The sequence below is a fragment of the Alosa pseudoharengus genome, unplaced genomic scaffold (assembly GCF_046254945.1).
Source record: "Alosa pseudoharengus isolate Yale_2024_CS ecotype anadromous, Long Island Sound unplaced genomic scaffold, YU_APseudo_1.1 YU_APseudo_1.1_scf_11, whole genome shotgun sequence".
Lineage (NCBI taxonomy): Eukaryota > Metazoa > Chordata > Actinopteri > Clupeiformes > Clupeidae > Alosa > Alosa pseudoharengus.
Genome location: NW_027468576.1, coordinates 28,680,440 through 28,697,544, shown reverse-complemented (window position 1 = coordinate 28,697,544; position 17,105 = coordinate 28,680,440). Strand labels below are relative to the sequence as shown.

General features: G+C 42.0%; 1 protein-coding gene across 1 annotated transcript; it reads left to right on the top strand.

The window, feature by feature from the left end:
• The first annotated feature begins 107 nt into the window (after positions 1-107).
• zfr2 (zinc finger RNA binding protein 2) lies at positions 108-16,913 on the top strand. Its single transcript, XM_076278706.1, has 19 exons — positions 108-176; positions 1,223-1,472; positions 1,764-1,878; positions 2,127-2,348; positions 2,526-2,839; positions 3,122-3,304; positions 3,612-3,858; positions 4,107-4,261; positions 4,447-4,566; positions 5,656-5,816; positions 6,486-6,612; positions 7,785-7,978; positions 8,538-8,706; positions 10,709-10,889; positions 12,047-12,135; positions 12,487-12,582; positions 12,672-12,783; positions 15,103-15,200; positions 15,304-16,913. Exons 1-19 carry the CDS (start codon positions 124-126, stop codon positions 15,475-15,477), a joined length of 3,060 nt encoding a protein of 1,019 aa, XP_076134821.1. The 5' UTR covers positions 108-123; the 3' UTR covers positions 15,478-16,913.
• Positions 16,914-17,105: the final 192 nt, after the last annotated feature.

Genomic DNA, 17,105 nt, shown 5'->3' with positions numbered 1-17,105 from the left:
AAATGAGAAAATAATAGCAGATAGTGTATCGCTGCAGCCCGCATATAGTTAAAACAGTGGTTTGCGAGTGGCTAGGTCTTGTCACATGACCACAGACCGATACAGCGGTTCTGAAATGCCAAGATGGCTGCAAGTAATTATTATGGGTTCACACATGGTGCCGGTCCGCAGTACAGGTAATTGCCGGGTCAGCGCTACATGCGGTAAACATGTAACAGTTTATTGTGTCCTGCAGGCATACTGTAAATCTGAAGCTGTTGCGTCGCTTTGGGGTTGCTACAGAGGTATCTGAATGAGGAAATGGCTAATCTAGCTAACAAGGTCTGAACCTTGCTAGTTAAAAATCCTTGCTAACGAAAGAAGTCAGAGAGGTTAGTCACGGTTGGTGCAGAATCTGTGCAAGCAGGTTTGGTTATGCGATGCCGGAATGGCTCAGTGTAATGTCAGTCTGTAGCCTACATGAGTGATTATGTCAGTTGAAGTGGGCTTGACTGCCAGAGTTAAATTGTATAGTTAAAGTTATACGACGAATAGGGCACAACAGAATGGCTAGATTTACGAAAAAACAACAACCCTCATCTGTTCAGATATAAGTTGTGGGTTGACTTTACAACACTAGCTGCTATGCTATTTGCAGGAGCCATGACAGTTCTGCTGTGCCTTATTCGCAGTGTTATTCAGTAGCCTACGGCAGTAGAAGTTAAATGCAGCCTCTAACTTTGGTGTTCCCAGCTATGTTCAATGAACAAAGCGCATTGTTTCTGTATAACATGGTGTATAGACCAAAAACCTGGAAGAAAGTAGATAGATAGATAGATAGATAGATACCTTATTGATCCTCAAGGGGAAATTCAAGAAATTCAAGTATTATGACATGATAGTATGATAGTTATGATACAGTACTCTGACCTGTCAAAGTTTTTTTTTTTCTTAACTGTGGGATTCATTTATCCGCACTATATTGTTAACAAATCATTATTTATCCTGCATAATTGCCATTGTAGGTGTATTGTTATTATGTAGTTTAGTGTTGAGATTTATTTAGTATAGTCAGTGGAGAAATGATGGAAGCCTGGTTGACTTTTTTCATGAACATCTCTCCAAGAGGGGCTTCAAGAATATTGAAGTCCTGTTTGCAGTATCTTTTGCAGTAGTCCTGTTTGCAGTATGCTCCTGAACGCTGTGTGGTCTTTATGTTCGCTGTTATGTTTGTCTCTCGCAGCACGCAGCCTCCCAATGCATATTCACATCCCACCTCAGCCAGTTACAGCGTGCAGCCAGCAACTGGCGTGGCCCACGCTGTAACTGCCTCCTATGCCCCGGCCCCCAGCCCTCAGGCTGCCCGGCCCGTGGCGTCTGCCCCCTATCCTGGGTACCAGGCCCAACCGGCTCCAGAGTACGTCTACCGCCAGCAGGACCCAACGCCTCAGCCCACTACTGTACCACAGACGTACCAAGTCTTCACTGAGGCGGTCAGTTCCTGCGTACCTGTTAATCTGTACACATTTGCCCCTGTAATCTAGGCTAATTAGAGGGTTGTCAGCGCCAATTTCTACTTTCTTTGTTCTGTTCATTGTATTCTTGGACAAAATACAAATATGTGTAATACTATTAGAATTATGTTGTCTCTTGGTATGTGTATCAAATTCACCAAAAATATTTATTGATTATTTATTACCAGAATATTGTACACTGTTTGATAATGTAATAAATTGTCATTATATAATACTGACCAATTTTGCTTTGCTCTGACAATATTACAGGATAACTACACCTATGGCCGCGCTGCATCTGTTGGCAGTTATGAAAACAAACAGTACTACCAGACCACCATAGCTCCTGCTCAGCGGACCTCAACTGACACTTATTTCCAGCCTGGTGATTATATGTTTCTTATTTACCTCTTAGTGCCACAGATATTAGTACACAGGTATTAGCCATTGACTCTGGAACACATTTGGGTTGTGGGCATATCTGGGCCAATGCATTATGATTATTATTGCTCCTTGATGCACCTACAGTTCTGCTGACATAGAATGGCAGGAAATTAATAATTCACTTTTGCCTGGGCAGACACTAAACTGACCATCTCTCTTTCTCTTGTCACTGCATCTGTTTTCCTGCAGCGCTGAAAAACGTCTACAGTCCAGTCAGCACAGGCTACACCCAGCCGCCACCTCAGAGACAGGTGACCGCCTTAAAACCGCTGACCCCAGCCAACCCCGTGTCCTCCAACTACTGCCTGTACCCTGTGTCTACCAGTGTACAGCAGCCCCCCACCCCCATCTCCACCTACACTCCTAGCTCTTCTTACAGCGTCAATACCACTGCTGCTACGTCTTACTCGGGTAAGAGAGCTCAGTGCTAACTGTTCCATCTTAAGATGTCATAGTTTAACCACTCGCAAAGGATACATAGGTTTCAAAAATATGTTGTGCCATCATAGGTTGGTGTACGAAAAATAAAGAACTGTACACTTCTAGACATAATGAATTTTCTTGTCTTCTGGCGTTTCCTCCTCGTAGGCATAAGCTACTCCAGTTATGAATCGACTGGCTACACCTCCACCCCCTCCTACTACCAGCCTGCCCAGATGCCTCCCCCCCAGTCCCAGCCGCCCCCCCAGCAGCCACCCCCCCCTCCACAGCAACACCCTCCCAAACAGCTGACCAGCTCCTCCTGGAGCAACGCGGGCAGCAACATGGTCACGGCGCCGGCCGTCAACTCCTATAAGAAGCCCGTGTTCCACCAGAGCAAGCTGCAGAAGCCCAAAGGTCCGCCCAAACAGCCCCAGCTGCACTACTGTGATATCTGCAAGATCAGCTGTGCAGGACCACAGGTACTGTAGGCCTCCATTGTTGGGTCTGCCAGATAATGGTGGTTGAGGGATGACTGTATTCAGTCTATCATTTATGTGTGCAAATCAGTGACAAGTTGAAATAGCATTCATGGAGTTAGAAGTAATGTTAAGGTGGTGTTGCTATTTTATTGTGTTGCTGAATAGAGATAGTTGATGTAAAAAATGATCAAAACTAATTATTGTAGCTAATGTAAGTAAAGTAATCAATCCATCACATATAAGGTCTTTCACTCAGAATCATACTGTCCTTGTCCCTCACAGACGTACCGCGAGCACTTAGAAGGTCAAAAGCACAAGAAAAAGGAGGCGACACTGAAGTCAGGCAGTCAGCCCAGCAACGGGCCCCGCGGTGCCCAGACTCAGCTGCGCTGTGAGCTGTGTGACGTCTCCTGCACCGGAGCAGACGCATACGCAGCACACATACGGGGGGCCAAGCACCAGAAGGTTAGCATGGCAGCTGTAACCACTACTCATAACAGCATGCAAAATTGATGTTGTCCAGGTGATTAAGACATCACAAATAACAATTGCTCTGTTCCCCACTAGTAGCGGATAAAGGCATGTGTTGAATTTACCCAAGTACACATGCTACCATAATGTTTTGCTTTTGTGGTTTTGCCTGTTAGTTGCTCTTGATGAAAATATGCTGAATTGCTTTTTAACTGTCGGTAGAGAGTAAGTGTATGCGGGCTCAAGGTGACTGGCTCAAGTTTATCGTGTTTCCAGTCAGTGAGGTATTTGCTTTCCACAGGTAGTGAAGTTGCACACAAAGCTTGGCAAGCCCATACCCTCTACTGAGCCGGTATTGGTGAACTCTGCACCCGTCACCACTACAGTGACCGCAGGGAAGCCTACAGCTCCCAGCGTCACCTCCTCCTCTGCTGCTGTTGTTACTGCTGCTGCTGCTGCTGCCACACCCCCGAAAGCTACTGTACTGAACACCACCAAAGCCTCAACACCTGCGAAAAAACCTGTCCCACCCAAAGCACCTATTGTTGGTAGGACTCAGCTGTGATAAATCTGAGACCTTTTATGTAGTAATTGCTTTGGTCATATAGATATTATGATAATTCTGTGGGGGATGTTGGGATAGTGGTATTCAATGTACTGCTGGTTGTCATTTTTCTTCATAATTATTATTAACGTGATTAATGGGAAAAAAAGAATGTAAGCATATATATGCTCATTGGATTATAGGTGTTTGATGAAAGCCATGTACAATAATTTCACATCTTTGGTGCCCTAGCTCATAAACCCACCCCGCCAGTCCCAGCCAAGCTGGAGGAGGCCAAGCAGACACCGGTCAAATCAGATGAGCATCTCAACAGTGACGATGATGAAGGGGACAGTGTGGGTGGCCAGGGGGACATCCAGCCTGTCGGCCATGACTACGTGGAAGAGGTAGGTGGACAGATAACCTCCGAACAGTACCCTGTTCGCTCTATCCACTCAGTCCATAGCCATATTATAAAGACATGCTTGGTACAGTATGGATTTGGCTTGGTGACATTTATTGTCTTTTTGTCTGGCTGGGATTACATTGATTTTTTTTTCTGGAATGATCACATGCTGTTTCGATTTTGCAGGTTCACAATGAGGATGGGAAGGTCATCCGTTTCCACTGCAAGCTTTGCGAATGCAGTTTTAATGATCCCAATGCTAAAGAGATGCATCTGAAGGGACGGAGGCACCGTCTGCAATACAAGGTGGGAAAAAAAAAAACCCACGAAAAGGATACTGAGAAGCAGATTACATTAGAGATGATAGTGCAAGCAGAGACTTGGCTTACTTTGTAGGTTATAATTGGAACATGTGGGGAGGTGGTAGCGTAGTGGCTAAGGAGCTGGGCTAGCATACAGTAGCCTGAAAAGTTGAGGGTTCAATTCTCGGCTTCCACCGTTGTGCCTTTGAGCAAGGCACTTGACCCTGTGTTTCTCTGGGGACAATGTAACAATGAGTAGTAGTGGAAGTGTGCATATCCCCACCGGTGAGGTGCAGGGCAAATGGAACTAGAACTGAAAAGAAATGAAATGCCCACACTATGCTAAAACTCCCATATATTTATTGTGTTGCAACGTTTCGACCCGACCTTTTGCCTGAGGAAGACCCAGCCGGGTCGAAACGTTGCAACACAATAAATATATGGGAGTTTTAGCAGATTGCGGGCATTTCATTCCTTTTCAAACAATGTAACAATGCCCTTGTAATATAATTGACATGTAAGTCGTTTTGGAAAATGCATGAATAAACTGCCATCTAACATGGAAAGGAATGAAACAGGTTCCTTTCTGCTTAGTGAAAGAAATATTAATAGGACAGGAATAGTCCTTGTTAAACAGCTAGAATGTGTGGATGCTTTCTAAAATAAATTATGCTTAGCATTAAAATCACATCAGTGTTTGGTGCGAACTGTCTTCAATCTGTCTTCAAAACAGCATCAGTTTGCCTATCGGTGCAATTTAAATTTTTTTTTGAGGAACTTGGCAAGTAGTTCTTTTCAAGCATTCAAAAAAATTGCCGCAATTCTTTGGTGGATTTAGACGGCTTGATTCTTCCTCTGTGTTTATTATGTAATCCCAAGTTACATTGGTTACTGCCAGTGTACATCTGGTCCAGATTGTATTCAGTGGAGCCTACAAATGTTAGTCCACTGGTCTTACTGTGTCTTCACCACAAGATGGCGGCCCTGACAAGCAAACTGTGCCTACATTTCCCCTCCACTCCAGGATTATTTCAGATTTAGCTGTATGGTGCTTAAAGGGGTGTCTGATGTGCAGTGACATTTTTTCTGGCAGAAAAAGGTGAACCCGGAGCTGCCGGTGGAGATCAAGCCGAGTAATCGGGCACGGAAGCTGCAGGAGGGCAAGCTAAGGAAACAGAAACAGAAGGCTGTGCTGAAGAGACAGCAGGAAGATGAGCAGCGCTGGCACATGGAGATGAGGTCCGACATGGGGTGGTATGGAATCTCTCTCTCACTCTCTCATTTTGTGTGTGTGTGTGTGTGTGTGTGTGTGTGTGTGTGTGTGTGTGTGTGTGTGTGTGTGTGTGTGTGTGTGTGTGTGTGTGTGTGTGTGTGTGTCATATCATGTCAGGTCACATTTATTTGTACAACACATGTAGAAATAACAGGAGTTGTAGCAAAGTGCTTTCCAGTCAAGGTCAGTCATTTTAATGTTACAATAAAAATCTAAATGAATAAAATAATAGAATAAGAGATTGAAAAAGACTAAAGCTATTTTAAAACGTATTAAATAAATAAAACATGAAAAAATAAAAAGAAATAGAAGGGAAAGACTAAATTCACTGATATAATAAGGCCATGTGTGTTTGTGCATGAGTGAATCAACACCATGTGTCACTGAACCAGACCCACAGGTTTGATTTCATCTGAAAAAAAAAAATGGAAAAGCCTTTGTGTGATAAAAAGGCATGTGACAGCAGCTTCACATGCTCTCCTTCTCGCAGATGATCAATCATACATATACACAGGCCCACAACAGTGGGAGAAAAGGTCCTCCGAACATCAGTTCCTCTTCTCCTTTTTCTGGACTTCTCCCCTGTGTGGAGTCGTTCCTCGGAGTCCGACTGATCATGATTAGTTGTGCTTCCCCTTCTGCCCTGACAGGCGCTATGAAGAGGAGCTGTACTGGAGGAGGCTGGAGGAGGAGCAGATGTACTGGGGGGAGCAGCGGCGTAGGATGGCACCTCCCCCGCTCATGAGTCGGCCCGGCATGCCTGTTCCTCCTCTTCTGGTTAGTGTCCAATGTCATGTATCGTAATGCACATGTGGGTGTGGTGGAGCACAGTCTCTGCCTGACAATCGCTCGACCCAGGTTCAGTTTCTGAACCTGCCATTGCGAGTCTGTATCACTTAGGATAAAAGCGTTTGCTAAATAGATAGATAGATAGATAGATAGATAGATACTTTATTGATCCCCAAGGGGAAATTCAAGAAATACCAGTCAACTTTAACTTTAACATACATGGGGGTAATGAGCTGGAGGCAGTTTGTTTCGATGAGCTCTAAAGTGAAGGTGAAAGTGGTTTGAAGGTGGTTTGTTTCCATGAGCTCTTTAAAGCGCCTTCGTCAAGCACCTTTATAGCACCTGTCGTCAAATACACTCATACATTTATTTAGACTTCATGACTAAGGCTGTTTTTACTCTTCAAGTTTTCAAGTTTTGACAAATTTGAAACTGAGTAGATGTTCTGTTGATTTATTTTTGGCACTCTGAAACCACAGGAATATATTGAGAAAATTGTACTCAGCCTAGAAGAGTATACATAAGAACTGAAACTGGTTTTAAAGTGATGGTAGTTGTGGGTGGTCTAAGTCAGTGTATCATTCTTTTGTTTTTAAAAGTGAAAGATGAGAAAATTGACACAGTGCCTGTAGCTACAGTAGTCAATGCTGTCAGAAATCATAAAACTGTATTGCTGTGTTCTGAGATAAAATGCCAGAGTGCCAGAGTGATCTGGATGTGATAATAAATAACACAATACATAATTTTCTCTGTGCTGCACAGTGCTGATAGCAACTTGGAAGCAATTTCATGACGTTCTGCTGTGAGTCCTCTGTTCTGAAACGCTTCCATAGTGGTTCAGTCGATTGTGCTGCAACCTGTGCTGCGGGTATTTCCACAACAATGTTGCATCAGAGACGCCGTTCCTTAGCCTCACAAGGAAGCTACACCAGGCGCGTAACTGAAGCGTTCCGTTCGCGGCCTGTAAAATCGATTTTAGATGAATGGTCTATCTTTTTTCTAACGTACGCACCACTCTTACGTCTGGTGTAGCTTCTTCCATTGATTATAGTAAGCTAATTGTTGCAGCAGACGCAACGCGAACGGAACACTTCAGCTACGTGCCTGGTGTAGCTCAGACCTCACTCCAAAGCTCTTTGTTGATTTCTCCCATCCTGCAGCCTGTCCGCCGGCCTGTATCCCCGGACGACCGCCACATCATGGCCAAACACTCCACTATCTACCCAGTGGAAGAGGAGCTCCAGGCCGTGCAGAGGATCGTCTCGCACTCTGAGAGAGCCCTCAAGCTGGTCTCGGACTCCCTGCTGGAGAAAGAGGCCTGTGGGGACGCACAAGATGCAGAGCATGAGAAAACGTACGGTTTATTACACACCCTGTCTCAAAGCAGTCTGGCATCCCCTGTGGCAATATTTGCACAAAGATGAAGCCACAAAATTACAACAGACAGAAAGCAAGGGAAATGAAAAGTGGAAAAAACAAGCAACTTCTGGTGGTAGTTGTTGTAGTGGTACAAGTATTAAGAAGGAATTACTAATGAGTATTTCTTCCCTTGCGATCCACTTCTTGTATACATAGTCAGTTGTTTTAATCCATCGCATAGAAAGCCCTATTACAACAATTGTGGAGGGATCTAAAGATCTAATTTATATCTTATTGGTTTTCTTATTGTTAGGTGGAGAAGCAAAGTGGGATGAATATGAGTGTGGGAATATATAAGCAATGGCCCATATGTTTCACGCAAACCTGATTTTGAATGTAAACATGGAATAATTTTGCACTTAACTGTTGTCAGAATGTGCGTGGAACTGGGGCTCTGTGACACTTCCTGTGTCTGTGTGTCTGTTGTCTGGCTGGTTTCTTATCAGTTTCCCTCCTCTGTGACCCCCCCCCCCCCCCCCTCTTCCTGAACTCAGAGTGGACCCCCAGGCCCGGATGCTAAAGGGGGTGATGCGTGTGGGTATCCTAGCCAAGGGCCTGCTGCTGCACGGTGACAGGAATGTCCAGCTCATTCTCCTGGCCGCCAAGAAACCCACCTGCTCTCTCCTGAAGACGGTCGCTGAGCAGTTACCCAGTCAGTTAGCGGTAAGAGCGTCTCACAAGAATGATGTCACCATATGGGGCAAACAAGCATACATTTGAGGAATATATTGTATCAGGAATCAGAATATAAAAAAACATGTCAAAACTGTTGAAACTAAAACATGGAATTTCATTTTAAAAGGGTGCTATCAGCTAAAGTGGGCCATTTTATTCCACAGCCTAATTATAGGGTTGCAAATGGGTTTGTAAAATAGCATCTTAAGATGTTTTGTCAGACCAAAGTTGCATACCTTATATGGTAACATCAGAGAATGAGGTAAAATACTCTGTTCATCCACTCATCTTTATCTAAACTAGAGTTCCAGTGTAATCTTAAGAAAGGTACAGCATTACATTAATACACAGGATTAGATGTTAAAATCCCTTGTGCCAAAATCCAAGGTAAAAACACATTCAGAAGCCCCTGCTCAAGTTTAACTTTAAAAAGCGCACTACCCACAAATCCGCCAACAAATGGTCACAAGCACAATACAAATGGCCTATCCAACAGCAGTAGCCTATATAGTATGCGGCATGTCATTGGGGTTATCAAGTGGGCACCCTCATTCACCAATGTTTCGTTAAGTTAGGCCCACGACACCTCATGAAGGCTTAACAGTGAAACCAGCGTCCTGGAGACACTCCCCTCCATGCTGACACCATATTACCACATTGAAATATCCAATACCCAAAATACTCTTAACCAGCCCAGGCATGGTCAAGGTTGGCTAGGTTGGTCCGTCCCGTTGATGTGGACTGAACCATAACCATAAAAACCTTGGCCAACCAACCATCACCCTAGGCACAGCCCAAACACAAAACAAATTAGCCAGTTAGCTTAGCCCGTTAGCTTAGGCCCCATCCCAAACACAAAACAAATTAGCCAGCAGTTAGCAGTTAGCTTACGCCCCATGCTGCCCCATATTACCACAACAAGTGGACTCTATCTAATAGAATGTGATCAAAAAGGCTGAATTTTTGTGTTAAAGGAAATTTTAGAAGCACCACCTAAAGAAGTGTTTATAGCTAGGAGCCAACTCTGATCTGAAAGTTGGTATGGAATAGGTCTACAACAAAAGCCTGTTTTAGACTGTTACAGATAAACCGCATGCAAAATATATAGTGGATGGGACTAATGGGTACAAGTTTGGGATATCTAATATTATTCACCATGTGATGTTTTGTTTGAACTAATGGTTCAAACTTCCTGTGGTAATGTTGTGAAAAGAAGGTATGTGGGTCATTTGGTTGAGTAATTTTTAGTAATATGGGGAAGTTGTGGAACAAATCCATTTCTAGATTTTACTGGGGACAAATAATGGTAAATGAGAGAATATAAGGCTCTTAACAAAAGCAACTGGATTCCAAGGGATTCTGGGTTTGGACCTTTCAATAATTATTAGAGGGATTTAACATCTTAAAACTTCTGTTCAGTTCATCTGTATAAGTGCTTGTAATTCCATCCATTTACACACACATTAGTAGAGCTCTATTACTCCCAACAAATATGTCAAGAGAAGTACCACACAAATGCTCAGGGATACTGTAGGCTGAGGAGGATTTTCACGATTTGTTTGAGTGAATGTGTCAATGAAAATGTTTTAACTGATCTTTAGTGCAACTGCCTGGTTATGACACCCAAACCCTACAGAGTGACATTGGGGCAATAATTTGTCCTAACTTTGTGAATTACAAAGTGAAAAGTATAAAGCCATACAACCCCCACTCCACCACACACACACACACACACACACACACACACACACACACACACACACACACACACACACACACTTGACAATTGATTTGAATACAAGGACAGATTTCCTGGTCCCCTATTTTGTTTGATATTGACTGGATATTGTTCAAATATTTTGTCACTGACAGAAGGTCACCCTGGTTGCATTGTGCACTCCAGATGTTAGAGACCGCTGAAACTGTCCTCTAAACCTGCAGCAGCCCCTCCTCTGTAGTGAGTAATCCGCAGTGTCCTTTTAACCGGCAGACATTTTCTGAAGATCAGTATGAGGTGCAGGCTCACCCAGACGAAGCCAACATCGTGATTTTTGCGAGCAAGGAACCAAAAATGCAGGTCACCATCTCTCTTACGTCGCCAGTGATGAGAGAAGAACCTGCCCCTGCCCCCGACAAGGAGGAAGAGGCAGGAGCCAAGGCGGCCGAGAAAGGTTAGAGAAGCCATGCTTTCAATCCAAGTGCACTGTGTGTCTCTCCTGACCAAAACAAGTCTGCCGCTGGAGCATGTTAGAGTGACTTTAGACCGGACTTTAAGAATGTCCAACTGGTCTCCCCCACCCCATGACATTGAAAATAAGGAAACAAACCATTGGCCAGCCTTTTTATTTTGTCTGTGTCATTTGGTTCATTAATAGTCCAGACCCTCCCTTACATGGTTTGTTTATTTATTTATTTGTTTGTTTTCTTGGAACCTCAATTTACATTGGAAGCAGGATCTCTCACCTTTCTATGCCACAGTGGCATGCGTTTGCTGCCAACATAGACTCTCTTCACAGTGTCGTAATGTGGTAATGAGAAGCTGTCTGTAAAAGTTATACCCAGGGACGAGAGTCTGTTTATTCTTTTCATCTTAAAAACCCAAAGCTGGGTTTGGCTTATAGATTATATGCTTATAGTGTATAGCTTTATATGCATATAGCATACATTGCCTTGATTTAGGGTTAGAAACTTTCCCCATCACATTCCTATGTGACCTTTCAAACATTTAATATTTACATGCCACATTAAGTGCCTATGGTCTAGTCATTGAGGTGTATTGCACCACTTCTCTCTCATTCCTGGAAGGTAGAAGAGAATTATAAGGGAGTTTAAGTTTTTATATAAGGTTACATAAGGGCATGTTATGTGATATCTTATTTCCTTGTGTACCTTGTTACTCCAAAAAAGTCTGTTGTTGTAGGAAATATTGCTTATATAAAAGCACTGGTTTGCTTTGTATCAGCAGACCCTACTGTACATAAGTCACTTTGCTTTGCTTTGTGTGAAAATATATTTCTTAAAATAACTTTCATTATGCAACTTGTGCCATTGGTTACTCTCTTAAGAATGGGGAAATGTTCAAAAAGTGTTCACCTTTAGGTCACCATATTCACACTTCTATACATACGGTGTACTGGGTACATTTATCAGGCGTATACTTCTGACGTCTGACTAGAGAATTATGTCTTGATTCTTTTAGTGTTCACTGTGTTAGCTAGTATTGCTTTAAGGTAAGTCCAGTTTGTTTTCTAATGTAAAATGGCAGTTGTGAAAACTCTATATCTCTAAATCACAGCATGGACTAATAAACAAAGTTCCTTCTTTACAGTAGTGACAGAAAAAGACCCGCCAGACGTTCTCAGCAAGAAAAGGTGTTTAGAGTACCTAGCTGCTTTGCGCCATGCCAAATGGTTTCAGGTAATTATTATTATATAATTATAATATTATAATTAATGATTTATTATTAATGATTTATTATTAATGAATTGTTATTATTATTAATAATACTTAATTATTTTTGTACACAAAGTTGCACATTGTTTGAATTGCATGAGCATGTAATTTTATTGCTATAAATATGTGTAACAACAACACAACACGTTACATTTATATAGCGCTTTTCTCGCCACACAAAGTGCTTCACAGGGAACAGGGGACCTCACTAACCACCACCAAAGTGTAGCACCCACCTGGGTGTAGTGCATGTTGCACAGGAAGTAGCCTACACTAGATCAACGATTTCTTTCCTGTGGTTTTTTTACACCTCAGGCTCGAGCCAATGGCCTGCAATCCTGTGTGATCATCATCAGGGTGTTGCGAGACCTCTGTCAGCGAGTACCAACCTGGGCAAAGATGCCAAGCTGGGTGAGTTGCCATCAAATCTTGTGGTTGTGATATAATGTAATTTTATTTCAGGGCTGTGCAAACCAACCATGTCTCCTCTAAACTTGTAGGCTATGGAGCTGCTGGTGGAGAAGGCCATCAGTAGTGCCTCAAGTCCTTTGAGTCCCGGAGAGGCCATGCGCAGGGTTCTAGAATGCATCGCCACTGGAATCCTTATGCCAGGTTAGTGCTCTTTAGCTTGATGTTCGCAAACGTTCACGAATATTTGCAAAGACTTTTTTGTTTGCTGTGAACATTTGCGAACACTCGCAAACAGTTTCAGGAGGTACAGTAGTTCTCGCAAACATGCTGGGAGTTGGAGAGAGGGTTACCGTTGAGATGGAATGTTTATACAAAATTGTTCTAATTATCTCATTGCAAAAAGTGATATCTTACTAAGTGTTATAATCTTGTTAGTATTGTTTTTAGTATGAAGATACTTACTTTGAGCTTTCTTGTAAGATTATTTGACTTAAAATAAGTCAAAATCTTCTTAAATTAAGACATAAAAAACAAGTACATTTATCTGCCAATTGATTGAGAAAATTAACCTTAATTTAAGATAAGATTTCAGATTTAAGACAAATTGTTCATCTTAAAATAATTTTTTCTGGTTTTCTTAATCCATTGGGAGATACATTTACTTGTTTATATATAGTAATTTAAGAAGATTTTGACTTATTTTAAGTCAAGTAATCTTACAGGAAAGCTCAAAGTAAGTGTCCTTATACTAAAAACAATACTAACTAGATTTTTTATCTTAATATAAGATTATAACACTTAGTAAGATATCACTTTTTGCAGTGCTGTTTAGAGAAAACATGTTCGTAGTAAATGTTTGCTTCTGTTCAAGGCATTTAAAAATATCTCTGGACACACTTGTAATTGGAACCGTGAAGGTGGAAACTTTGAAATTGCATTGCGAAATACATTATGAAATGGTAGTTCTGCATGTTTGTTTTGTCTACGTTTAAGTGATATTCAGGGTTCCCACGGGTCACGGAATTTCTGGAATATCATGGAATTTTGATAAAGTCTATTCCAGACATGGAAAGTCAGGGAATTTTATCATATCTGGGGCAAAGTCATGGAATATTGTTGTAGCATTTTAGAATATACTTGCCAAAACACATTAATACAAATGTATTTATTTATTTTCTTATTTCATCACACGTCAAAACACACACACACACACACACACATATCTGACTTTCTCCAACTTTTGCACATCTCCATAGAACTTTTTATTTATTATTTTTAATTTCTCCTCCATCTATCTACCCATGTCCTTGATTGCCTAGCCTTTCTGCCACACACACACACACACACAAAACACACACACTTACATCATCACTGTCATCACCTCACATACATACAGCACACTGCTTGCTACAGTAAGCCTCCTCTACATACTTGCTGCACACTGCCCCCCCCCCCCCCCCTACATACACAGCACATTGCCTTTAGGATCTTCTCCAACACACATCCTCTACATACTTACAGCACACTGCCCCCACCTACCCCCACACACACTACACACACACACACACAGTCACTGCTCCACTCCCCTCCCGCCCACACACACATCTTCACTGTCATCACTCACATACATCATACATACAGTACTCTGCTTGCAATAGTAAGTCCCTTCACCATACTTGCAGTACACTGCCCCTCCCCCCTCTCCCCTACATACACAGCACATTATTTCATCAGGAAGCTTCTCCAACACACATCCCCAACATACTTACAGCACACTGCCCCCCCCCCCCCCAATACACAGCACATTGTCTCATGAGGAAGCTTCTCCAACACACATATTGCACACTGCCCTCTCCCCACATACACAGCACACTATCCCATCTGCCCTGTCATCCCCCCAACACACACACCAAGACCCCTGGCAGTTGGGTTAGCCCCTTGAGCCGTGGATCTGCCCAAGGTTTCTTCCTTGGTAAGGGAGTTTTTCCTTGCCCCTGTTGCTCTTGGGTGCTCCTCGTTGGTGCCCCCCCCCCAATCCCAATCCTCCCCCACCTTTCTTATGCAGCCCTTGCCACTTAATCTACTAAACCCCTCTTCTACTGCACTTTTTACCCCCCCCCCCCCATAAATGCACAAATATGCTGACACCAGACATAATTTCACTGCATTTCTTACTTCCAGTAACTATATGCATGTGACAATAAACTTCCTTGTATCCTTGTATCCTTGTATGTATTTCCACACAGAATTGGTGTATATCTGGTCATTAGCTTTACTGCATGTTTGAGTGGTGATGGTTAGCCCAACTTTGTTTATTCAATACCCATTTATTCATATTCTGCTCTAAAAAAAGTCAAAGATTCTTGAACGCTATGCGGCTGCTCAGAAATCTTCTCATTATAAGTCATGTAAATCCAGATTTTTTGTCAGGGAAAAGTCATGGAATTTTACACTTGACTTAGAGTGGGTACCCTGGATATTGTTATTGTGTACATATCCCTTACTGCATGTTTCACTCAGATGGCCCTGGTCTGCTGGATCCTTGTGAAAAAGATCAGACTGATGCTCTGGATGGTATGAGTAAGCAAGCCAGAGAGGACATAACTGCTAGCGCACAGGTAATCACGCTATACTGTGAAGGCCGGTGCTGAACCTCGTTATGTATGTGTATATTTATCAAGGTCTTTATCCAATTACCATCTGCACCTCTTCTTTCTTTAGCATGCCTTGCGACTACTCGCATTCCGCCAGATTCACAAAGTCCTTGGCATGGATTCCCTGCCGGCATCGAAGACCGGTGCCCGGAACCGCAAGAGGCGACGGGATGGCAGTGAAGTTGGGGAGGGAGAAGGGGAAGGCAAAAAAGACAAAAAGGAAGACTTGGAAGATGCTTAAATCTATACGAGGCTAAGTGCAATTCACTGACTGTCATCAGCATGGTTTATGCTTTCTTTTCCATATATTCTACACAGACACCTTAAATAACTAGAGTGATGACTGGCCCGCAATTAGGGCTGAGGAGGCAGGAGAAACCATTGCTGTTTCTCCTACTTAAGGTACTGTAAGATTGGCTTTGGTTACACTCAAATCTGATTTACTGTCACTTAAATGAGAAGGATATCATAGCATCATTCCGTGTCCAGGACCGGTGACAGTTTAGCTGCTGAAGATCTCAATGAGTAATCTGAATTGACTACTTTTATTATTCTTATATTACTGACTGTACATTTAGATTTAGCCATTTTCAAACATCTTGTCCTGTATAAGCATTATGCCCACCAAAACAGGCCAGTTCAAGGCTTTTTAACCTACTAAAACTACACTCATTCAAAGGTCTTGAGAAGAGATGGGTTTGCAAGGAACTTAAACATGTTAAGTGGAAAGCCAGATGACAATAAATAAAAAAGATAAGACAAATTTCAGATAAATTAATAAACATTAATATGTGATAGAACTTGTAGCCTAAGTATGCCTAAGTGGTATTCTAAAAGGAAAATATAAACTGTATAAAACTATCAAAAGCACCTTTCCACATAGTGGAAAGATGTTCTTTATGTGTGATTGTTTGTAAAACAGACACATGAATAGTAAGGTTATACCTTGTGAAAAAAGAATGTACACCAAAAAAACTCAATACATTTTTAAGCAAAATCATAGGATTAATAGTGCTGAAGCAATTACGATTGTCTCAGTATTGGGACTTGAGTATATTTAGATTTGTTAAGTTGCACAATTGAGAACCAAGCATGCTGCAAATAAGGCACTTTCAGAGGGACACTTGTGACTTGAGGTAAGGAGTGTATGCTGTCAGGTTCGCTGGTTAAAGCCTGCTATTTTAGTGTGGGCTTTATAAAAAGAGAATGGCATGCATGAACAAGACGGAGAGTAGGAGTTTTCTTCCTTTTGCCTGATGTATGAAGGGTGTGTGTGGTCTATGTGAGTTTTCATACTTTTTTTAGTGTGAAGACTCTGGAAAGTGAATATTTTAGTAAATAAACTTGACATGTACCATGCAATATGGGTGTCTCCAGTCCCTAAAATGGTGTGATGAAAAACATAAACAATTTCCTCTATGGAACAGTGCACTTACGCATTTTACTGTCTGTGTGAGGTGTGTGTTTTCACTGTAATATTCTTAATTTACTTTGTCCGTCTTATTACATTTTATTATTTTAACCCATTTTATTTCCCTTTTTTAGTACTGGTATACTGTGTTACAATCATCTGTTTTACAGATATTGTTTAAAAGACTGTGTGAACGTATGTAATTTCAAAGTCTTTGTAGTGTTGCCTAACCATTACAATATTAAAAAGATGTACGAAACTTAAAAGTTCCTACGTTTTTTTCTTTGCAATTTAGTAGCCCAGTTGATACAGTGACCACATAACCGAAAAAAACACCCAACTTTTAAGATTCTCAGAACTAGTCAGCTCGACAACAAATAAGTTTCTGAGTAAATTGTGACAGGCTACATGCGACTTTCCAAATATTTCACATCATATTGAAGGGTGTTTCTGAGCGT